The following is a 26,331-nucleotide window of genomic DNA, read 5'->3' as shown; positions in this document are numbered from 1 at the left end:
CTTGTTTCCAGGAGGAGATAATTTAGAAAGCAAACCTAATCTTTCTCAGATAAAGACTAACCACTTAGTCCCTCGCTACAACAAAGACTGCTGAAATTCAGCTTCTGCGGTCTTCCCTACCCATATACCTCTGCCTTTATGCAGAGACTCTCTGTACCAGTACAATGTCACTTAGTCCACAGTATCTATTGGTTCTGTTTTCCTTTCTGAGGTAGCTGCCACGGCACCAGCTATTCATAGATGTGGTACAAGTTTTTGGAGTATGGACTTGTGTGTTTAACACTGCTTGTTGCAATTCTGTTCCGTTATTTGGAGAAATGCAGAGTAGTCATGTGAGGGTGATAATTCATTTCTAGACCTTTAGTATCTAAGAAGCTTACAAACAGTATTTATTAGGGAAGGTGATTATTTAATCATCCCAAGTTGTTTAACACAGAAGCTTTTAAAAGAGTAATTGGGGGCATTTTTGGTATGCTGGTGTTAAATTTTAGTATATTTTGATATGCTTACAACATTGGAGAAGACTTTGAGAGTAGTGATGCTGTGCCAGTATTCAAATGGGTAGCTGAAATGAAAAAGTTAACATAGGCCAGTTAGTCTGATATCATTGTCAAAACAGTGAAAAATCTGGTGTGGGATTCAGTTAACAGATATTTAAAGGGTGGTAATATAGTTAATGAAAGTCAAGATTGTTTTATAGAAAATATGTCCTGTTCAAAAAAAATCTAATTTTCTTGATAAAGTTACAATTGATAAGAGATCTGCTTAGATGTAACATGCTAAAACCATTGTAAATATTTGTTTACAAATGAGCAGCATACAATATTGATAAAGGACACTTTGGATAAATTTAGAACCGGTCAACTGACAGATATCAAAAGCAGTCAGCAGGGAATTATCTGTGGGTAGAGTATATTCAGAGGGACCCACTTCACGGTTCGTTCAGTTCTAGACCTGATGTTGTTCAGTGTTTTTTATTGGTGATCTACAGTTTAGTAGCCTGTGATATACGTATGGTCATGAGTTGATCTAATTCTTCCCTCTGGCTTTCAAATCTATAAATCTGTCAGATAATTTCATATAGGTGTTTTCAGTGAATCCCCACCCATTGCATTCACATATGCAGTAAATGTGTTACTGTTATGCATAGGCAGGCTACACAACTGAGAGACCGAAATGCAGCCTGGTTGGAGTGATTAGAACACGTTTGGAGGTGGTTCCTCCTGGATTTCAGTCTTCTGCCATGCGTGATCTTGGTGTAACACCTAAAATGAGTAAAGTCATCATTTCTTCAGCTTCCAGTTTTTACCAATGTGTTCCTTATATATATTAGGTAAAAACTACATGTGTAGAATAAAAGCAAATTTGTTTTTGTCACTGATCTTTAGTACCACTATCATTTGAGTTGAGTCAAGAGAATTTGCAAATGATCAATCCTTCCAAAATCAGATGTACAAACTGCAGAAAAGTTTGTATATATCTATAGCCATCTTTCACTTGCCTACGAAAATTATTTTAGCAGTGTAGTATATAGAAAAGAAATAGAAGTAATCCTCATATTGTAGTTTGAGAAATTAAGGACAGCTTGAAATTCTTGTCATGATTAAACTTTCATGCTTACGTGTGTTTCCAGGTTGTATCTTTCTGATTATTTAAATCAGTAGTATCTATTGCTTTTTCTTATGTTCTTCAAAGATAAGTGAGGAGTATTTTTATTCCGAATTTTTGTTCATTTCATATAACATTTTTGTCCCTTAGTGGAATCTATGGCAACAGCACCACCAGAAGGCAGTTGTTTGTGTATCTTTCATTTTGAAATACCTATGATGTTTTGCAAGGCAGGGCAGGATATAATCATGTTAGATAGTGAACTTATGTATCAAAGTAATATTTTATATACAAAACACATTTTTAGTGAGTTTATTTTTTTCCATCACTTGCCATTGTTAGTCTGATTTCCAGATTCATTGAAAATTCTCATGTTACTGACTCTAATGAAACTCAGAAACCCTTCTGAATGTAAAGGCATGTAGATCAATCATATTGCTAAGTTGCAGTTAGAACAGATGTCCTTAAACAACTATAAAACAGATATACTAAAACTGTATTTTATAACCTATGATAGTTTACCAAGAACTGAATATATGCTGTCAGGAGGAATCGTTGAAATGTAAGTTGTTTAGCAGCTGCTGTAAACTATGACAGCCAAAAAGGAATAAAATAGCTTTGAATATTATACATTACCCAGCATAGCTATCAGTTATAAATATGAAAAACTTCTATTTTAGAATGGATTTACTCCGAAGGAGAATTGTAAACCCTTGTAAAATGTGTGTGGGGCACAGTTCCAAATCAATAATATGTGTATGTGGAACTAAATATTTTAAAAGATTTTATTTGACTGCATCTTACCTGAATGTTTTCTTAAATCTTAAGGTCTGTGAAATTCCATGTTAGCTTTGCAACAATATGAAAGACACACTTCTGTATATTGCAGAGTATAATGTGGAGTTTATACCCACACATATACACGTTATCCAAGAAAAATTGCAAAGTTTACAAAATATTTCTGCTTAAATGCCTTGCTTTGTTCTAGAGGTCCAGGAAGACCTTCCTGCCCTGTCCGGGAATTGGCCCATTCTTGGATAGCTGTTTCCACACTTCAGACACCACTTCAGATATAGCACAAACATTCCGGAGCAAGGTCATATATAAGAGACTCCAACATATGCTCACCACTAAGACCTGTCTTTTGAGTAAGGAGTACTCACAGAGAAGAATACTTGTTCCCTAAGGAACTTCCTAAATATAAATTCAATCATATAGGCCTTGATCTGCAAAATATCTGAAAGGGTACTTCCAGGTTCATACCTGATTTGTGGAAGGTCTTCTGGCCTCCTTTGTAATGATACAGAAAAGAAAGCCACTTAACACAAAAAATGGTCTGGCAGAACTGAAGTATAACAGAAGAGAAGTGATATTTAAACCCAGAATTATTCCAACAGAGAGCTCAGTTTGACAGCCCCTGGAGGGATCTGTTCACATCAAGTCAAATGGCAAAACTGAGGCAGACTATTCTTTACTATGAAATGAGACTAAAAATTATTTAGACAGATATTCTGGTTCATAGACTGACTAATTCACTTTCTGTCTCATCCTCAGTCTTCCACTAGCCATCATTTGGGAATTGCACTATCCACCACCAGGCAGTGACTCATATTTGGCAGTAATTAGGATGTCATTCATCCTGAACATATATTTTACGACATCCCTCCCTACTTCCTGAAACCATGAGAACATACTCATTTTTATATTGATTTCTGTAAAAAAGCAATTGCTTTCATAATGCTTGGTATTTATTTTTAGCATTTCATGTACTAAATTGTACAAGTATTGTTAATATATGCTTGTATTTTCACCTCTTTTGCATTTGCTTCAGTGATTTTTTAGAACTGCTTTTGAGGTGTGTGATAATGCGGAGGGGAGGGCAAGGGAGGTCTCTTGTGGAAGCACTACATATATGCTGAGAGAAAATATATTTCTGAATTTTAAAATTCTTGAATTTTTATACCAGTTTATGAATATTGATCTTTCTTGCAAATAACTGTTTTAATGCCATAAACCAAGTGTACTTTAAAACCTTTGGGGCACATTCTTACAATGGGTAGGTAAGATTTAAAGACTGTGGAAAATTATCATATTTTGTAGGAATATTCATACAGGCCAGCTCTTCATGAACTGCTTAATCCAGGTTTCAAACTGGCAGTGCCATAGAGAAGCATATGTGCTTCAGCAAACTTCATTTGGGACTGCTAAGATTGCTGTTAATGGTGCTTCTGATGAGAGAGGAACCACGCCTGCCAGCCCTCTTAGCTCTGGCTGTGTTGTCTAGTGTTAAGAATGGTTGGTTCTGCACAGATCTAACCAAGAATCCCTGCGCTGTGCTTCCTATAGACGTAGAGTCCAGACTTTTCTATCAGACAAGACTTTGCCACCCTTCCCTCTCTGTTTCCTGGCTCTGGCCCCACACAGGCAGTAGAGAAATGGCCATGTGGTTGACTCCTTAATTCATATATATTTCCACCCAGACAAGAATCATCCATTAAGTTGTACTTTTGCACATTAAGGATCTGAATATCCCTTTTAAATTTCACAGATAAGAAAAAAGACTGTAAAATTCTGATATCAGAAGCTGCAAGTGTGTATGCTCATAAAAGATCTCTTACATACTTCTAAACATTCTGAAAGAATATTTGCAAAGTTATTTTCTCACTGTTATTTTTTGTTTTCCATAGCCCGTCAGTCAGGAGCATCACTATCAGAAAGAAATGAGCCCACTTTCTCATTCCAACCCACGGTAAGACTCCATTTATAGCCTAGGCAGTAAGGATTCAGTTAGAGTGTTCTGAATATTAAATGTGACATTCTTTGATTTAATCTTAAATCTCTTTTCAATTGCAGCCTCCTCTCAGAGGGCTTTACTATTGCTCGTTTTAGTCATTGTCTGCAGTATGTCTGCGTTGTCCTGGAATGCAGAACTGAATTCTGTATGTTTTTGATGTACCACTGTGTATTTAAATAACTGACATAGGCCTTGCTCCTACACCTGCTTTGATGTGTGATTCAGCAAATCTTCCTCATCTGACATACATACACCTATTTCTTTCTCCCTCTCTCCCTCTCTGCTTTGAAGGCTTAGAACTAGAATTCTGTACGTGATTCTAGGTATCAGGGAATCCATTTGTTACCAAAGATTTTAATGTTACTTATTTAGATAGGACTTTTCAATAGATGGCCCAGTCAGGAGGGGGTGTTACAACGCTGTAGGATAGTTCAAAGGGGTCCTGTCTACAACATATTTCGGCTGTCGAGTTTTTAGTTTGATCTGTTTTGTTTGGAATCAGCAACAAAATCCCTGTGACTTTAATATAAGGTGGGATGGGGATTTGAAGACAAGGGAAGAGGGTGGCTAGGGAGAAATAATCAAATTGAGACAATCAAAATTAATTGTCCATTTTTGGAACTGCCTTGTACCTGTGAAACCCCAACATCGCTTTGTCAATTTTTTTAACAGCCTGAACAAGAGACATACTTATTTTAAAAAGTAGTCCTGTTTCATTTTCACTTGATGTGATTTAAGTGGATTTTGCTTGTCCAGGATTTAACTGGACAATGTACATGTGTTGGGAGGGATAGGAGGAGAGGATATTTCAGATACAACTTCTTTACCTTTTATCAACAGTCTGAAATGTTTGTTTTATGATAGTGCACTGCCAGTCAGTTGTGCAGGATAATATGCATTTCTCCGCACACAGATGTTTTCAGTCACTTGTCTCACTTGCCATCCACATTTTTATTATCTTCTTATTAGATTTTATGAAGTGAACACTATGAAACTTGCTGTGCAAGTTCATCCAGACGCATCAGTTATTGCAACATGCAGCCATATGTTTCCTTGTGCACACGATATATTACTGGAGTTACAGTATAATCCTGGATTCCTGTTCCCTTTCACATGTAAATCAAAGTGCTCATGTTGGTCTAGAAAACCTCTCCGCCTTGGGTGCTGGTTATCAAAGGAACTGTCTCTGTCCTTATGAGTTGTTACAATGGCTGAAGTGGACAGAGACACTTGACTGTAGTCCACGGAGTAAGATATCAGGTACCTTATGACTGACACTTCGTCAAGGACTCGCTATTCCAGAATCGATTTCATAATTCTGATGGCATTAGAATTGCCTATATTTTAGTGCAAGCTACATTGTTTGTCTTCTTTTTGCCCATACATTGGTTGAGTCAGATTTTATTAAGTTATTTTTATGCATGTGCTAAAGCAATTTGCTACTCGGTACATTTTATATGCTAAAAAACAGAATAAACACCACTATCAGTAAAAATAAAGCATTTCATCATATCAAGTTAATATGATCAACAATGAAAACTTGTATTTCCATATAATAAAATTTAAACCAAAATAATATAAATTACGACTTAGTTCTTAGGCTATTTTAATCCAGTACACACAGTAGACTTAAATTTCTCTAGAAGTCATTTTCGAGAAATGCAGGCAAAGTATTCATAAAATACCTGACTTGCAAGTGCCTCATAAATTCAGTAGCCCTTGTGAACTGCCAGAAAGGCATTATTGGGCTGTAAATACAGAAGATGACAAAATTATGAGGTCAGTTTGCATCATGATATAAAAACTGGAGATGATGTGACTTGAATACCATTATTCACATCATTACCTTTCATTTATGATGGAAAACTCTGTAATGTTGTTCACAGAGGGTGTGTACCTAAATGAGAGGGAGATAAAATTAATAGTAATTCTATAACTTACTTCCTAAACTGTTTTTAAAGCCAATTTTAAGAAGTAATCTGTGAGCAACTGGAAAATGTCTAAATCTTTGTAAGCCTGCTGTAGCTATGTAGGGGAACACACAGAATATTTGAAAAATTAATATATCCTATGTAGATAAGTGGGTATAAATGCCATGGCGTGAAGATAGTTACGTGATGCACTTACTGAAACAACAAATAGTTTCTTGTAAAGAGTGCTAAAGAATTTGACAGGTCTCAAGTAACTTTAAAAAGTGTAGTAGTGATATTTTCTGGGAAATGAAAAGAGAGCAATGTGGAAGCTCTTGTCCAGTAAATGTAGCTTCTGTCCATAATAAGATAAAAGAACAAGCCAGGAAAGAAAGCACCTGTGAAGATAATGGAAATGCAGTCAATAAAAAGACCCAGCTAGACTCATTTTCCATTGGTTCCACTGGGTAAAGGTCATAAGTCTGCCAAGAATATTGCTACTGCAGTACAAATCACCTCCACATCGTGCTGCTTTGCAAGGCACAGAACCAGTTAATGAAAGGAGACAGGCTGACTGCAGAGGCTGCAGAGCCAGATGAGCAAGATGATGTGCAGTGTTTCAAGCCCTAGCTATGCACTTCCCACTGACTGATGTGCTGTGTGGTCCTAGCTGAACTTCAGAATTGCTCTCTTCTCTCCAAACAGGCAGCTGTAACTATCTACGTTACTTCTTCCTCCAGTGCAGGGGCTGGAAATTGCTATGTACCCTGCATCTCCTTAGTAAGCATTTGTCCTCCAAAATATTTGTGTGTCATAGAAGGTTTGGAAGTTTCATTAAAGGAAAAGCTGAAAGAAAGTAAATATTCTAGAGGAATATCAGCCATGCTGAACTGCAAAATGTGGAGCTGCTCTCTGAAAAAGATCACTTCAGCATAATTTTATGAATAGATTTTCTGAACTTCTACAGATGCTCTCCAGAAAATTTATTTCTGATAAAAGCTGATTTTTCCATCTTTGAGAGGGGGGTTTTTTGTAACCTGAATATAAGCATTGCCTCTTCGGATCCTGTGTTGGCATCCTACTCAACTCTTCCCAAGCTACCAAATAAAATTTGTTGCTCTGAAGTTCAAACAGCTGTTCCCCAGAAACCACACTAAAGTAGGACACAAATATTTCAGCATTCCATTGGGTATCCTTTCACAAGAAGTGTATTTTACTTCAGCAATTTCATACAAAATGTACACAGCCAAATTTCCAGTTAGGTTTTACCCAGACATTTAACTCTACATGTTAAAAAAAAAATGTATTCCCATTGTGAATTGTGGGCACAGAGATTTGATGATAGTAAAAGCCTGATTTGGACTATAGCTGAGAATATAAGATCAGCACAGGCATCATTTTATGAGAAAGTCTATTGATCAGTGGTCTCAAACCAAAGAATGAGGGATCAAGCTGTTCATTCACAAATGAAAATAATTGTTAAACTGAAGTTTAATTTGTTGTCCCTGTTAGTGGCTGGCGGGTTTCATATGTTAATAGCTCTAAAATCAACAGCCTTCCCAAACTACTCCATGTATGTGGGGCTGACAGCTTTTCCAAGGGTGGTTGGAAGCTGCAGAAGTTAATTCCTATATCGGTCAATGAAAATGATCTTTTGAAGTATTGTCTGTGCCTCTGCGGTGGGCTTGGTCAGGGTTACCTGCACAGAATTACCAGGAGTAAAGAGAACTGTCCTCCCTTGTTAGCTCCACCTCTATCTCCTCTGCGCTGCTGGAAGCTCACGCTTGCCAGGCTGGTACGTGAAAGTGTGTATGCATCAGTATATAGCGTACCCTGCCTGTTCAGCCCTATGTGCTGGAATTCGCCCCACCTGATGGATGATCATGACCCAGTGTGGAGACAGGAGGGGAGTCTTAAGCCTCCTTGCTGATACTGAGAGTCCATCTGTAGCTGATGATGGATGTCAGCCCCGAAATTCCAGCAAGAATCTGAAGAAGCAATGAGGTTTCATTTTACCAGGCTCCCATCGGCCCTTTCCGGTGTCTTCTTCTCCTCCATGACCCACTGACCTGCATCCATAGAGATTATTATCTCCATAGGTCTTGCTATGAAAAGTGAGTGTTACAGGTGCTCTGAAGTGTTAGGATTCAGAACCATCCTCAAGCCAGTCCAGTTGCTAACTTGTAAAATAAGCCAGATTTATCTGCTCTTTACATGCAAGTCAGTTGTTTTTCAATGGGATTTTTTGTGTTTAAATTAGTTTCCATCAGTGGTTTTGCTGTGAATAAAGAAGAAACCTCTTAAAACTAAGGAGTATATGAAGTCCCTAAAATTTTAAGGAAAAACAATGATATTTTGAAGTGTTTACTAAAATTGCTGAATGGAAATATGATGCAATTCAGGCCAGCATTTTTTCTGGATTTATATTTTATCTATAAAAAGTGTCACCACTGTACTGTGGTTTAAATCCTTTGTAGCTTTGCCACTTGTGGATGTGATATAAAGTTCCTTGTATCTATAAGTGGCTGATAAGGGCCTGCAGTCTGACAAATGATTAATAGTCACTGATCTTACTTTACATGGGCTTGGTACGGCCCGACTAAAGCAAGCTGTCTTGTCATTGTAACCTACATGTGTTACATGAGACTGATCAGGAGCTCATCATTCTTCTCTCCTCTAGAATAAAAAAAAACACAACCCAAAAAACCTAATAACATTTTCTTCCCTTTTTTGGTAAGGTATCTCTCCAATTATGATAAACGTTATAGATTTGAGATTTATCATCACAAAAGAAATGTTTCATTGACTTGCATATTAATGTGTTTGAGGACAATAATGATAACTTTTCAGAAGAAGTTGTGCATTTTACCGTAAGATGAAAAAAGCAGAACCAGTATCCCTAATTACTACTTTATCACACAGTGTGATTTTCTTATTTTTGTAATGATATGCACGCATAGTAGTTCAGATAACTAATCATGAAATGGATAAACATGTTTAACTAAATACACTTTGACTTTTTTCAAACTCGGTTATTAGTAAAATTCTGGTAAATTAGTTAAATATAATGAACAACTTTTTCTATGCATAACTCTGACCACTCTACTGATTTTAGGAAATCAATTATTTCTTTCACTTTCTTTAAAAGTTCCTGCTACAGAAGTCTCTTTTTTAGAACCCATCGTTGCCATAAATGTTGCTGTTATCATGGCACCTGAAATTTGCATAACGTATCAACGATTCCAGCACAAAAACACATCCACTGCCAACTCTCAAGTATTAAAAGTATGTTCAGCTTTGAGACTACCACTGAAGTACTCTCATCTGTCCCACATGAAAACTAAACATTCCAATAGCTGATGCATGTGTTATTACACCGTGGAGAGATTCAGTAAGATTAAACTCACCTACGAAATGGTGCAGTAAAAGAAGGACTGTAGTTATAATATTTATTTGCACTACACCAGAACTTCTTCAGCACGCATGCTGTGAATTTCAGACACAAAAGGTCTTTGTCTCCCATATTTCCAAGGAAAGGCTTAAATAGCAGAATAACTTAATAAGTTAAGAAGCAAATTTAAAGATTGAGTTTTGCAAACAAAGAACCGTATTTATTTTTATGATTCATTACAAGATCAAAGTCATATAACTCCATTATTTCTGCAAAGCAGACAATATTACATTATGAAGTATTATAAAATTACACAACAGTTGTCAAAATAAGTGAACAAGAACAATGTATCACAAAACGTACTTTGGTTTTTCATTGTATTGTTCAGTTACTTTACTCATCCACAAAATAGGGTAATTTACAATAGGTCTTCCAGTTGTTAATCTGAATTAGCAAAGTTCTGCTGTGTTTGTCAGGCTATAATATGCATGAAAAAGAACATGACAAACGAAGCAAATGGCACAGGAAACATCTAATTGAAAAGGTTACATTTTTTAATCATGATGGTAAAAAGCTTAGCTGCAGAAATGTTGTTGAGAACCAAGTGGCTAATATGTAAAAGCTTGTTAAAATAATCCAAAAATGGCTTTCCCTTGTACAGGAATCTGAGAACATGAAAATGTGGCAGAATATACACTAAGGGTTTGAATATACAACATGGCAAATGCTTCCAAATGTGCTGTGGCATCTATTTTAATATAGGGTAGTTTATGTCTTTTTTTTTTTTTTTGTAGCTTCAGGAGTTATTGAGAATATTTTTTATTGGTTCCACCTTTTTTCTGAATATTCCTGGGCCATTCAAACAGAGTTGTCTGACCATGCTTATATGTAGAGATGGAGAATAGGCAGTAAAAGATTTTATGTGCCTCTAAGATCTCTTAGATTGAATGGAAGAAATAGGCGTTATCTTGTAACAACTCTGGGATTCCCTGTTCACAGAGGGTTGCAATCGCTCCTTCAGTACTCAGTCGATCTGTTGCTATGGCCCTTTGCCAGTGTGTCTTCTTCCAGGGGATCTCCAGTGTTTATGGATGACAAGGCACGTCAGTCCAGCCACAAGCCAGCATCTAAGTTCCAAGTCCAACTTCTGGCAATTCTTGGAGCCTTGGGATTTTAGGGTAGTTCACAGGGCAGGCAAGCTTCCAAATAGGTTTGTACCAGTTGTATTGTTCCCTTTTCTGGAAAGAAGCAGCTTACTACCACTAACCAGCCCCCATCTATGGAAATACGTATTTATTCCTCCGTCCTCCTTCTGAACTGGAAGCTTACTTAAATACAGACAAATCAGGCTCCTTGACTGACATCCCATATACATACGTTTTCTTACAGAGCAAAACTGGGTTTCCAGGGGCACAAATGCCCACGCCTCCCTTCCCTGCTATTCCAGTATCATTTGTGCAAGAGTGTTGGTTTTGATTCCTTTATGTTATTTTACATTTGTTGTTGACAAAACTTGACGTTGTTGAAGAAGCATACTTCTCACTGTGTGGTAATGATTACGTTTCCAGCTTCATGCTGTACCATTCATTGCATTAACATACTGAAAGGTCAGAGTTTTCTTGGTTCCTTTTTTTTTTTTTTTACTTTTCTGAAAAAGAAACGTGATTTTCACAGACTGGAAACATTCAACAGCATCACCTTTAACAAGTTTGATAATATTGAAGTTAGTGTTCTGTTGAGTCATGTCTCTCCATTGATTTTTAAAAGCCTTCTGGCTTCATGTCATCCATTAAAAGTTAAATGGGATGCAGTCTACATCCAGGATGCATAGAACAGTAAGATGCTGTTGGCGGCCGGCTGTGGAGAAAAGGAATTACTTTAATTGCAACAAGACTCGTTAGGTACTAGATTCAGGTGTTTCCTGAACTGGCGGAATACTAAAATATAATTTTTAAAATGAATTATTTATTTAATTGTTACAAATATGTAAAAAAGGAAGCACACCCTACCTAATGGACACTTCATTAAATGTGGAAATCCATTTGATTCACTGGTCAATGACTATCATCTGATGTAGGTATTAGAATTTACTTGCTTAAGATTAGATTAATATGAAGGAATTTTAACACACCTTTGCAAATTCATTACTTCCAATTTATACAGCTGATCTTCTGATAAATGAATCAAAACCAGCAAAGAAGAAAGGGCTAGTATTTTACTTAAATTAGATGATAAAACAGTGGTTTTCTCTACTAGTGTCATTTATATTGCTAGTGAATATTGAGACTATAATCTAGCCAGCAAGCTAATGTGGTGATGAACTAGGGGTTTAGTCTTTAAGTAAATTCCAATGGTGCTGTCATTTAACGGAAGCTATGATAGCAGTTTCATGTATTTAACATCAAAATATTGACCAAATAGCACAATATATTAATCACTAAGCTGTAAAACCTCCAAATTCAGGTCATTCATATTTTTAGACTGATGTAGATGACTGCCTGTGTTTTTAATAACCTGCACAAATTTATCATTTGAACTTTGATAATGAAAGAAAAAATGGGTTAGCATTAACAGGTCAAACTTTCAGCTAACACCAGTCAGCGTGATTATACTGTACACACTTGTAATAGTACCTTACGCTATCCAAATATCTTGTTTAGTAAGTAGAATTCACATCTCCTTTGTTATCCTTGAATCTAATCTAGCACCCATAAGCCAGTTCATTTACAGATTTAAGACTTGAAGACCAGATTCAAGTCTTCCATGCACAGTTGCACTTGTGCTTTTTATGATCTTTTTTTTAGTTACTAATATATTGAAAATTAAATAATTTAGTTTTTAAGGAGGTCTCTCTGCCTGCATTAGAAGTATGGTATTTTGCAGGCTGGACTTGCTGAAGTGGTTTGGAGGAAGGAAAAATGCATTCTGTAAATATGCTTATGATTTCCTAAATCTTTGTGCTAGCAAAAAAAGAAAGTTCCAGTAAGGCATACAGTAAATGAAGATATTATGTATTAGGGATGGAATGAATCTGTCACTTTGACGGATTGTGAGGCAAAGAACAGATTAACAGATTACTCATAGTCAGAATGCAGCTCACTGAAAAATGTGCAGGAAATGATAAGTGTTGGTTTGTGCTGATTTAATGATATTTTGAAACTACAGTAACACACCAGGAGAATAATACAACATAGCTCATGGCTCACATTTTTTTAATCATCAACGTATTGCTGGGTTGCCCTTAAATACTTAGGATGTGTCTTTTTAAAATAGAGCTTTCAATTCATGCAAAGTCATATGGACATGTCTATTTATGTTATTTTTCAAGATTTTTGTTAAAATGTGCATTCAAAAAATCCTTGGTTTGTATGGATAAGTGTACTCTATATTCTTTTGGTAGTATATCATCTTCTGTATACTCACTCAGTTTTCCATTATAAATATACTGGTTTTCCCACCTGGAGCTGAGTAGCACTGAACAGTTGTTGATATGTTTCTTGGTTTATGGCATATTTATGTAAGAACTTTAAGAATGTTCAAAAATTGAAATTGTTTGAAGCATTTTAGATACAATAATGGACAATTTAAGGCTAAGATGACTTCACAATTATTACAAACATATATAGTGGCAGGACCTGGAATATGATTTCAACATTTTTTCAAATATGATTGCATTTTATACATAACACAAACACATCTTATTGTTAATAGCCTTCATAAGTCCTTGCTTCACTAATGAAACTATTATTGAAGTCTTTATTTCTATGGAAATGGTTCTATTAACAAAAACCTCCCGTTACTCATACATCACTAATATACTACAAAGCAGAAGCCAGATAGGTGTGTATAGGTAATCTGATTTAAGTTAATGAAGTCACACATATGCATGAAGTTCAGCCAATATGTAAATAATTGAAAATTCAGATCTGGTAACATAGAGGAGCCTAACAAGTAATATATGCTCCAAAAAAGATGTAGCAGGGAATACGTGAGGGGTGTTACAAAGCTAGGTGACTTTTTATTGATTTATCGAAGAACTGAGTTTAGTCTCTAACAACCTTTCTTAAATAGATAAAATTAAAAATCCAAACAAGTGAGAAAAATAGCTCTGAATTGAATATTTAGGCTATACTGAACCACACTTGTGATATCACCTGGCACTTTGCATTCAGTGGATCATGGTAAGGTATTACTTATTCACTTGGAGCATTTGCAGCAGAATTTGCTTCATGTGGTATTAAATATTACTAATACAACAGAAGTATGTGCTGAGATTTTAGTTGATAGTTGCACAAGATGTCAAGAATTGGTCCTTTTTTCCTTAAAATATTTTTATACTCTTGATTCATACATCAGCATTCCCTGGCCCTCCACAGAGTTAGTCAAATTACCCAGTGTAAAAAATAATTCAGCAAACATGCTCCTCTTATTATCACTCAGGCACGATCCAGTTCTCCTCTAGTATTCATAAAGATTTACTAAGTAGTTCATGCAGTTAAATATCATCTTTTGTGTTCTTTATTGATTGTACTCTTCAGATGCTTAATAGTCTGTCAGTTTGATGTGTTCTTAATGCTACAAAACTGATGTTGTTTTTTCGTCCCATCATTTGATATAATGTAGCCCTTGCCTTACGTTTTTTAAGTATGCTGCTAGGCTGACCGACGAATTTGAATATTCCTTTTAATTCCTGTATAGATTGTATACTGTACTAAAACTTTGAAGCATTTTAATTTTGTTAATAATGTGGATAAATGAACCCATTGATTTAAGTCATATCAATTAAATCTGATCCAAAAGAAATGCAATAAAGTATGCTATCTCAATTCACAGCAATGTTAAAAATCTTTATACTAAGTGATTTGCCATTTTTTCAGTCCAGTCAGTAGGATAGACTAAAAAGCAAAAATATCTGCAAAAATTCCAAGTATCAAAGGTGTTCAGTATGATTTAAATCAAAACCCTCTGATTCTTTGGATTTCTGTTGAGGGTAAAAATTTTGATACATTGTCATTGATAAGTGCTACTTAATAAAGCATCACGAATTTTCTCAACAGATTTTACTGATGGACGCCATTTTCTGCAAATTTTACAGACTGTCATAAAACTGAAAATGATGTTCATAAGTCCAAAAGATTCTTTTGCTTTCCATCACCGTTCAGCTATCATGTGATATTTCAGTATATGACAATTATTTTCTGGAAGTATTTTTTAAGAAAATACCATAAATAACAAGCTTATATAACATTTTTTATTATATTTTGGTATGGAGAATAGCTTTCAGAATAATGAAGAATTTCAGTGCAATCATTAAAGGTGCATGATGCTTTGAATGGGTGTGGAAGCTATTCTGAGCCTTCGTACAATGCAACTCACAATGTCAAAAGACAGTACTGAGCATTTCATGTTGTTATCAGGAACGCTCTACATAGTTTATTGCATGTTGATTGTATTAATTACAGCTGGAGGCATTGATAGCATAAATAGAGTGCCTTTAATTAGTCAGAATGCATGATTAGCTTTTCTGTTTCAAGGAGATAAACTAGCTTCTTATAGAAGTTCCCCCCAAAAAATATTCTTTATTCAGTCAGAATAAAAACACAATGAATGGGAACACAGGCCACCGTCTGCGTTTCTCAGAATATTGCCGGTTGTCTCCATGCTGGGCTCTACTTCTAGGCAAGGTCTACAAATTTTTCAGGACTTTTTTTTTTTTTTTTTTTTAATTAACTCATGCACTTTCTCACACACACACGTGCTTTAGTGGCTTCCTAAAAGCAACTGCAGATTTCATTGTAGAAAAGTCTGTCTTGACTGCTAGACTACAGCATTTATCAGAATTACCACTGTAATCACACTTTTCAGAGGTTTATCAATCAACTGCCAATATTTACTGTCTACTGCAATTTGGCCAAGAAGACTTCAGCACTCGTGAGATTTTTTTTTTTCTTGAGATTTTAGGAAGAGTTGATTTAGACATTGCTAAGTCACATGTGGAAGTAATAAACCAGTTTTTAATATATATTGTGTAAAATGTTTCAACCTTAAAATTAATATTAAGTCAACAACGAATCCCTAATATTGTAGTGTTTTGATTACTTGTCTTGCTGGGAGGGGTTTGAATAGCAAAACTATTAGTTTTTCTTGGACATTGAGAGAAAAAAAACATGAACTGAATCTGGACTGTCTTGATAGGAAATATTAAACTTGCCAACACATCTCTGTTTCCTCTGTCATAAAGAAACACTCCTTGGCCTCCCTTGAGAACCGTCAAAACCCCTAGACCTTACACTTGCACCTACTAGAGAAAATAATAATTCATCTACTAAACCAGGTGCATCAGAATAAGTATAAAGATGAAACTGAACAACTCTTTTACATGAGAATTTATTCCAATAAATGAAGGAGAAAATCAAAGACAAAATCATCCAGCTGCTCACAGATCATCCCATCTCTGATTTCTCAGCCTTGATCTTTCAGGAAGAGCTTCCAGAGATGAGACTTCAAAGTAAAATTCATACATTTCCTGAGTAATAAGAACTATTAATTTAACAGAAATACTGGTTCAATGACACATGATCACCTCCCTCCCTCAATGTTCCCTAAATGAATTGTCTCTTTCTTTTCCATTGGCAGTAATTGCCTTATTATTTTTCTTTTCTTCTTACTAACATCCTCTCTGCTTTCCAAGTACCAACTATTTTCTTTAGAAATTCTCTGATACGTATTTTGTATGAAAAACACGTATCTTCAAACTCTTCTGTTTTGTGCCAGATGTGTAGAACTGCATATATACTCTAAAGCTATTTTACTTTTCTAACTACATTTGTTGGTCTGACTGAGATAATCCTCTTTAGAAGCAGGCGTTGTCTTTCCTCTGTCCTTGCACCACTTTTGCTTCAGCAGTCTTCCTAGCAGAAATATTCTAGTTCTTCTCTGGATCTCAAACATCACTGTCTTTTAAAAAAGCTGTAGTGAATTTGGAAGAAAGGGTAGCTTGGGAAGCAGAGATGTAGATTGGCACTAATAGCTCTTCCTTACCTTCTCTAAAATTGCCGCAATTTCTCTAAGAGATTGCCTTTGCTGACACTGTGTTTCAGTGCAGTTGTGGAGAATCAGGTAAGTGATAACGCTTTGTGCTCTCTGACCACATCCTACGAGCATGGGCAGATTCTGGTGGTAGGCTTATGTTGGCTGATTCTGAGGCAGCCCAAACCACACGTGCAAGTGGCAGAAGTGGAAAATATCTTCTACCACGCCACTGGATGTCATAGCATGCATTTAACTGTTATTCCTAAAAACTTCTGAAGCTTTGGTGTAAACGAAGAGTCTTTGGCTGTATTCAGGGAATGCAACTATGGTGAGCAAAACCAGAGCGCGCTAATAATGAGATGCCTAGGCAAGCGTGTTGCTGTGTGGATTAGTTGTACCAGTTCTCACTGGCATTAGCTGAAGAGCAGAAGAGGAGAAGGATTGGTTGTGAAGTTGGCCATATAAGTGAAAATAATATGATGGTATAAAAAAATTTTGAAGTATGTTTTTTACATATTGAAATGATGGAAAATTCAATATCTCTTCCTTTAAATCTGCTATACCACTTGCTGGATTTCTACACCAGCAGTTCTGTTTCCTGAGGCAGAAAATTAGTTTTTTCCATTTTGACTGCAAACAGATAGGTGGTTGTCCCCTGATTCACCCCAGATTATGCGCACATGCCAACAGGAGATGATGTGGAATCAATAACAAGTCTAGAAGTAGCAGAAAAACTAACAAAAAAAAAAAAAAGCAATTGGCATCTTTTAGCAATTATAACACATGACTGAGCCTTGCCAGATTTCTCTGTCAGAAGCAAATCTCACATGAGATCATCAAGGCTTTTCAGAAAGTAGAATACATTACCTGTTTACTTGGTGTTGGACAATTGAGTTGAGACAATTACAGTCTGGCAATGCAAAGAAATCTGTCAAATTTTGGAAAATTTCATCCCTTCTAGAGGAAGCCGTGGATGTTGAAGTTACCTCTACAGCTCTGGCTAATCTTCCTGGCCTCTAGCACAAGTTTGCATGCATAATGTTTTTGTGCCAGCTGTTGGGACAGCCATGGCCGGACAGAAGTTAAATCAACCCTGAACCAAGTTTAATTTACTCGGTAGAGCTGGACTGTTCCTACCAGCATGAAGGAAACATAAGAGAATTTAAAGACCCCTTTTCCATGCCATTCCCCATGCCTTGCAGTGAAATAGGTTGGTCAAAAAGGATGGATCTGGGTCTGTCAAAATGAAATGATTTACTGAGGTCCCTTGAATTCTGTGTTCAAGAGTTACCTTGCAATTACTTAGTCTAGTTAATGGTTATATGGAAGCTTTAATGTATTGCAGCTCTTTACTGTTGAAGAGGAGAGATGATGGGAACTTGAGGGAGCATCAGCTATGCACAGTGTACAGAGATTAGTTTCATATATGAAAAGAATTACAAGTCGTGGTTACCTGCACAAGGAATGTCTGAAGTTTGTGACTTCAATGTCCTTCCAGAGCTATCTTTCTCTGATAGATAGTATAATATGAGTGACTTCTGATTCTCGTGTTTCCTACCCACTTTTTCAGTGAACATCCGCAGCTCAGTTTGCCATAAAAAGCAGTAACAATAATAATAGAAACAACTGTTCTGCTTTCCTTTTTTTGAGATGTAACAATCAAAGACTGTATCATAAAGTGGCACATGTGAAATGGACATTGAACTTTGCATGAATGTATGATAACATGAAAATAATCTTTAAAAGCTATCACAAAGTGGTGTTTGGGAGAGGCATAAATTGCCCATTAAATTGAATAGGTGAAGAAGGTCTGTACTCCCTCCTCTATGGTAAAGATCCCATCAAAACTGTTTTTTTACACAAGCAAAATAGATACGTGACAGCTGTGATGAGAAGGGTCCTCTGTATAGTCTTCCCAGTAGCTAAAATCATGTTACGCTCAATAAAAAAATTTTTATTTATAATATATAACATTTTATAGCAATAAAAAATTTTTACAAACAATTGTTTATAATGTATTTACCCAACAAAGTTTTTTTCAATATCAACAATTCTAGCAACAATAAGATCCTGACTCAAGCCGATGTTTCCTTCTTAAAAACACTAGAAAACTGTTAGTATGTTATTCTTAGCTCTGATCACTAATTCCATCCCTTTATTGGAAAATTTTAAAGGTACGTTAAACTGGAAAAATTAAATTATTTCATATAAATCAGCTGCCCCACAGTTCATGAGCACTGAGTTGCTATCACACTGTTGGTGGCATCCATCTCATGTCTAAGCTCAGCTCTAACTCATCGACCATCCAGACTGTGATAGATAGAGCACTTGCTGTGTCACCCTGTCACAGGGGCTCCAAGCAGCACCAGGTGGTAAGCAAACACATCTTTTGTGATTGTCTTTAAACCTTTTTCCTGAGAGACAGTAAGGATTTTTAATCAAATTGACCCCCACAGTCTCTCATCAAACGCAGGTTGTTCATCCCATGTCTTTATTCCTCAGAAAAAGACTCTCATGAGTCCCAGAGGCTTTCAAAGTATAGCTCTGTGGATTATGGATCACACCTCACGTGTGTGATTTTTGCTCTCTCTTTTGCTGAGAGAGCAATACCAGCTGAAATCTGCAAAGCAAACCTGACTTAAAACACAGATTTTTAGTGGGAACAGAACAGGTGAAAAGGCTAAGGAAGGAAGGAAACCTTAACATTTAAGAACTGTATTAACTGTAAAGGTTTTTTTTATAATAATAAAATCCAGCTTGATTTTGTTTCATCACACTTGATAATCTGCAATTTCCTTTGAAATTTTTTTTAATAATCAAAAGAATTAGAATAAATAGGAACTCAAACCGTGCTTTTATGAATGATATTTTTATTTGTATTTTCCAGGGACTGGTTGAACGTGTTCAGTCCCCCCATCATTCCTGGAAGCCAACAACTGGAAGAGCACACTAAATCTTCAACAAATCGGAGTATTCCAGGTAGGAATTTATGAAGGCACTGAAAAGGACCTGGGTAGAAAGACATTTCTAAATGCTGTTTCTGTAGTGCTGGTGCTGCCTTTTTGTAGTTTTCTATACTGCTACACTTTGGTTCCAAGTTCTCTTATTTATTATTCTCAGCTCAAGCTTGCAGAGTTTTCCATGCAGTATTATTTGTCTCTGATAGAAGAATAACTTATGCAGTTGTGGTATCCTAATGTTCTGGCTCGATATGGATTAACTCATAAAAAATGATTCTTATTTATTTTAAATAAGGAATTTATGCTAGTGGGGATGGCAAACCTATGAAAGAAAGAACGCAAAGCCTAAACATTCTTTTTCAGAAGCACAATTACACTTACATAAGTGATACTTATGAAGAAAAATTTCAGATTTAGTCTTAAATGAAATCTCAGTGTGATATCCTGAGTAGAGACTGTTGTCACCACCTAAAGTGTTACAGGTTTTTGTTTATTAATGTTGTTTGCTTAGAGAATGGCAAAGAACTTAGCCGAAACTGGGAAGTCAAAAACAATAGAATAAAACAAATACACCTTGTTTTCTTCAAATGCCCTTTTTTCTTATCTGTTGTCTTAGGAAACAGGGTAGATAGATACCTACATTTTTCTTTAAGTCTGGGGAATTCAATGTGAAATCTCATAAATCTGACCTGTGTATTTTGGCTGCCCGAGGGATGAAGATGTCTCAGTGATTTACTGTCTAGAATAGATTATGCCCCTGAAACTGGGAATGTTTTCATAGATGTATATTTGTAATTGTTTATGACAGCAAAATAGAATTCTGCTGTCAGGAAGGGACCTTGCTTTGAAGAATCAATATATTTTGTTAAGGGTCCTAAGTAAGCCAAAGAGAATTGGACAGTAATCCTTGAGTTAAAGGCATGTTGGGTATAAATTTGTGATAGGTCTCTGAGAATTTTTTATGTTGGTATTATGAAATCCAAGGCTTGCTGCAGTAAAGCTAGAATTTCTGTAAATTTTGAAAATTGGATTATTATCTTGAAAAAGCTTTGAAAAAGAAGTATACTTGGGAATTTGTTGGATTTCTTCTGTTATTCACACTAGAATTTCCAAACTGTCTTGTGAATTGTTCCTAAACTCATTTTCCTTTACGCTGAAGTATTTTACATCATATGTCCGTGATTGCACATTTGGAGAACAGAAAATCTCTATATACCATAGCTTTTTATTTTGGCTTTTTATTTTTGTGCCTTTATTCGATCAAATTAAATCCTGACTCATGTATATGTATGATATTTGTAATTTTGATAACTTCACACAGAAGCTTTTCTGTCTCCAAATACTCCAAAAAAACTGCCGTAGTGTTGAAGTGATCAAGCTTCATTTCCCCAAGAAGTTGGAGGAAATAAAAGAGAACAACAAAGCCATTCCGTGACCATCTCTCCCCAAACAGGACAGTTTGGATTTTTTCTGAACTACTAGACACCCTTCCCTATTAAAGTAGCAGAGAAGAAGCAGAGTAATGGTATCAGCTGTGGGTAGGGGAGGCCTGATTGGCAAAGTAAGGGGGTACCTGTACAATATACAGCATCTTCAAGCAACTCCAGACCTCCCTTTCTGATTGTTTACAGTCCTTGGAAAATAATGTCCTTGCATTATATTGAGAGAAAACTGACATCATTTTGCTCACATAAAAGATACGCTTAAGTTAAACGTAGATCTTTGGACATAATGTGGTGGTGTGTGAAAATGCAGTGCCATGTAATACATGCCTACCAGATCAGATTGTACCCATCAAACATTAGAATCTGTGTGTTTTCCTAGATATCTCGGTTTAAAAAAATCTTGATGGACCATAGTAACTAGATGGTTTTAAGTATCATTTTTGAAAGAGATGCTAAATAGATCTTGTCCTGTGATACATCTCTAGCACTTCAGAAAAAACTTTTTTTTTTTCCTTAATCACGTCACTTGAGGTTAGTTATTTGTTTGACAAAAGAGCTGTTTTATTACTGACAAGTAAGTACCAGATCTGATCAACAAACTGAATTCTCAAATTCGTTCCAGAAAATTCTGCTGCCCTACTCACTTTTTTTTTTTTTTTAAATATCACATTAGAAAATGAGCTATGTCTCATGTTGGGAAGTGACCTAAGTGTCACAAGACTATTTTGTGTGTGTGTGCAGTTTTCCAGTATTCCAAGTATCACAGGATAACAAAAGCATATTATCAGTACTGAAAATCTGCAGTGAGTCATAATCTATTCAAGATATCAATTTTATCTAAAAGCATCCTTAAAGAAAAATAGATAGTATGGCATTAGTATATTTATAAAAATTCTTTAATGCTTATATTTGGAAAAAGTCTTTAAGTTGGGGCATAACTTTGGGGAAGAAAGGTGATTCATTTCTAAGAAAGCACTTTATAGTTCATTTCTTAATGTTTGCAGCATCCATAGTACATAGTTAAATAGGGAGATGTAATGAGAAGTAGTCTTCTATTCAACAGGTTTCACAAGACAATCAAGAGGAAAATTTAGACTCATAAATATGATAAATTTCCATAGATTTTTCCCTTATTGCACATTGATATTTCTGATTTCAAAACAATTTCATTTATCTTGACATAACAAGTCATACAAGAAAGTTTCCGGAGTAAGTGACAAAGGCAGAGTCATAAATTCTCTGGAACTTACTTTATTGTGTGTCGTTACTTGTCTTAAGATGGTGCTCTAGGAACCATAGCAGTAAACAGTCTTCTTTCTTGGACTATAGCTGTCGACAGTAGTCATATGGTAACCATGCAGTACATAATTACAGTGTAGATTTGAGCACTGTAGTTCAATGTTCAAGGATCATATCGGAGAAAATATTAGCAGTGTTCTTTTCAGCATCCCTTCTGCTGACAGCTGATGTTTAATTTTATAGTGATTTAAGAACAAAAGCTTTGATTTTGCTTTCACCGCGATACTCAAATTAAACTGCCAAGGGGTTTTTTCATGCAATCCTGAGCAACTACAACCCCAAAGTGTGGATGGTGATAGCATAAACAGCTATGAAGATTTTCTTGGAAAGTGATTTGTTTATCAGTTAATTTGGCCATGGACACTTCATTCCTACATACGGTCAGGTTGCACACATTATACCACTTGAAAGTAAGAAAGATGCCTTCTAACACAACTGTTACACGTTAGTTGAGTCTTGTAGAAGAAGAAGAAGAACTTAATTTGTTTAATACTTCTTTTTAGGAAGTAGAAGAACAGAATTGAGGTTTTCATATGGTTTTTTAATCTGTTCAAAACTGAATACTCCATGCTGCCATTGGAAATCTGTTGCAACATCTAGAAATGCCTTAGAATGCATTTGGGGATATTGTGAGATGCTAAAAGAAAGAAGCCTAACTTTAAAAACAAGATGCATCTAGAAAACTAAGTTCTCTTCTTGTTCACATGAAAATACATGCAGGGGATTGTTGCTGTAGAGGCATAAATCCAGCTAGTCCTGGATGCAATCTAATTCTGATTTGGTATGAATTCAAGGCACACAGGGAAAGAGGTACACCCCTGATGAGTCTGAAGAATTTCTTATTCCTGAATCAAACCAGGGAGTGTATTGAGAGGCCAGTTCCTAGGTAGAGAGGGAAGGAGATTTAAGCTTAGAGAAGAAGAGAGAATCATTTTGAAGAGAAGCATAGGTAGGGAAAAGCAAGATCATAAAAGGAAGAATTCAATGGAAATAACACCATGGTTTCAGGTGGAAAATGTAAGGCTATGTGAGGGAATGAGGCTTGAATACTATTTGCTTGTTTACTGTGATCTGAAGTGTAGAAAAAGACGGTCAGTTCTACGCCTTCTTTCTGCACTGCATAATTTTTCCCAAGAGCTATCCAAACAAAATACCTCAGTTAACCGCATTTAGCTTACCAGGCCTGATGAAGTACCCACAGCAAGGAGGACAACGATTTAGCTTTGCCTTTTTACCTTTGGTTGCAGTAAGAGAGAGTTTCTTTCTGATGGCATTTGTTAATGCTACTGAGGAAACAGAAATGAAATCTCTTCCCAAACGATAAAGTGTATGCATTAAATGCACCAACCTACTTTCTGGTCTCTCGATAATGTAACCTATATATCGTTGTGTGGTCCTGGCTGTAAATAGATTCTAAGCGTTGTGAAACTGCTGCTGTTAGCATAACAGGCAATTACTTATTATGAAGCGTTAGGGCATACAAAGCATTCAGTTTGTATTAGCAGTCTGAGAACGAGATGACCATTTATGATGAAATTCGAGATACAGGTTGCGTTCAACTGTGAATTATTTCCTATCAAAAAGCTACAGATCATATAACTTAGATTTAGCTTATATGAAAGATAGACAGGTTTAGAAAAGGAGCATAAAAGTCTGTATGGCTTTATCAGTGTATTTTAGGCTAAGGATTCATTTCTGTTACCTGAAAATGTTCTTGCGTTTTACATAACTTTAGACAACCTAGTTTTAAAATCTTTATTGTCTGAAAGAATCGTGGTATTGAAAGCTCTTTTGTACAGATTTACCTATACTGGACATTTAGGTGACATATTGGATACCAGACATTCAAATTCTTTCATTCTTATAGGCCTTAAGTACACACTGACTGTCTTTCTTCATACTAAAACATTATTGTTTAAGAAAAATATCACTTATGAATACTTTGATCCACTATCAGTAAAGGTACTTCTGGTGAACTGCGCCATTGGACTTTGTAAAGTCCAGTTGTTAAGCAAACTCTGACTGACATCATTTCAGCTCAACTAAATACAAGTCTTCAGAAACATAATAAAAATGTGAATTGCTGTTATCTTGAAGGCAACAATTCAGAAGTCAAAAGATTATACACTTTAAAGAAAAATTTTGTCACATCTGACAGAAAGGTATTTCCATGTTATTGTCAAAGTGAATAAGAATGATTTATTCTTACTTTTCGCACTTAACACAGGTGAAGATGACCTCAATGCTGAAGAAGATGAGGAAGTTTTGACTCTTCTGTATGATCCATGTCTGAACTGTTACTTTGATCCACATTCTGGGAAGTACTATGAATTGGCGTAGTCAGATCATGAGAGGATATCGTTTTGTATTCAGAGCAGGTTTATCTTTTAACTGTTTGTAAAGTGTGACTGAGCTGTATAATTTATCATGTAACTTAAAACTTGAATTAACCAATAGTTTTGCTAATGAATATATTTTGTAAATAGTGTCTTGTTTTTATAGTTTTGTATTAAGTTGTAATGCAGTGGAAAAATCACATAACATAAAAGTTGTTTGTGACTAAGACATTTATTTGTTAGTCTAATTTATTTCTGATATTCAAAGGTTCTATATGGAAACAAATGAAGTTAAATCAAGAGGGTTTGTGTTGTTCGTCTGTAAATTATGGTTTTACTCAAATAAAATTAATTTTTTCATTACTTGCTTACTGTATATTTTAATTGGTTTTGAGCTATCTTCTTCTTTGTGCTCTTAAGGTACACAGTGTGTTGTTCAAAGGCCTCTATTTCATAAGCTCACTCTCTCCCTTTAGTCATCAGGGAATGCAGTATTTTCCTCATCTTCAAGAAATCCTCTACTGTTGCATATTACAGTAATGGGATGATGTCAAGCTGTAGGCTGGTACAGTGTGTACGGCGCGGTGCACTTTAAGGTGGGTGCATGGGCAGTTTATAAATTTAGACCACAACGAGTAAATGTGGCAGGCTGGGAGAGTACCAGCTACTGTCTGCTTTACTGGTGTGATTTAACACAGGACTGAAGAGCAGTAAGAGTGATTGCTTCAACACTCAAAAATGGAGCCTTGTTTCATGTAAGGCAAGAAGGTGCGTTTCTGATTCATATGGAAAGCTGTGTTCAGGGTCCAGGTCTTACATGTTTGTATTAGTTTTTCCGTTACATCTTGCAATAAAAGAATGTAATTTATTTAACCCATCTGTATTGGGTTTCAGTGCAGTCTTCAGTGAGGGTCCTGAAGTTCCATCTTAGAGATTTAAATTGCCTGCATCACTGTGCAATTTTTTTTTTTTCCCTATGGTACATAAAATATCCCTGTTGATCATGAAGAAAGACTATAGATATAAACCAGACCATACGTAGCCTTTGAAAATGAAATCATTGTATGAAATGAATAAAGTACTGCGCATGGAGACATCAGGCTTTGTCTGCTCTAAAAACCAGTTAACCTGATCCTGATGTTTCTGCGTTACCATGGCTGCTCCTTGGCTCCAAGCAGTGCCTGGCATTTCCAGCCCCAGAGCAAGGGAGATTGTGCAACACTCTACAGTGCCGCTCCACACTGGTGTCCTCCCCAACCAACAGGACACTTGCTCAAAGGGTAAATAAATCATTTTTTAAAAAATCAGCTGCCTGGTATTGAAGAAAAGGTGTGGGGCGGGGGTTGCCCATGAAACAAGAAGTCCAAGGAGTCGTGTTGTGGTGGAGTTGAGTTAGTGGAGCAGCTTTGGAGTCCACCGGTTCAATACGTATGGGCTTTCTGGAGACAGTTGAAGGGAGTGTCAAAATCTCATGGCAAAAATGACCTATAGACATTTCTGGTGATTCTTGTTCTAAGTTTCTACTTGATTATATCCAGTGCTATTTCACTGTAATT

The 26,331-nt window shown here is 36.0% G+C and overlaps 1 protein-coding gene across 1 annotated transcript in view; it reads left to right on the top strand.

Moving 5' to 3' along the window:
* The window catches only part of CFAP20DC (CFAP20 domain containing), a gene marked incomplete at both ends in the record, with an annotated part of 82,799 nt that extends 58,020 nt beyond the window's left edge, over positions 1-24,779 (top strand). Inside the window, 3 exons of the mRNA XM_082322042.1 lie at positions 4,296-4,357; positions 19,623-19,714; positions 24,667-24,779. Of these exons, the coding sequence (XP_082178168.1) occupies positions 4,296-4,357; positions 19,623-19,714; positions 24,667-24,779 (267 nt within the window). The remainder of the gene's footprint in view (positions 1-4,295; positions 4,358-19,622; positions 19,715-24,666) is intronic.
* Positions 24,780-26,331: the final 1,552 nt, after the last annotated feature.

This window comes from Platalea leucorodia (assembly GCF_965183815.1).
Source record: "Platalea leucorodia genome assembly, chromosome: 9".
NCBI lineage: Eukaryota > Metazoa > Chordata > Aves > Pelecaniformes > Threskiornithidae > Platalea > Platalea leucorodia.
Note: the sequence above shows the minus strand (reverse complement) of the source record. Positions and strands in the feature narration are given on the sequence as shown.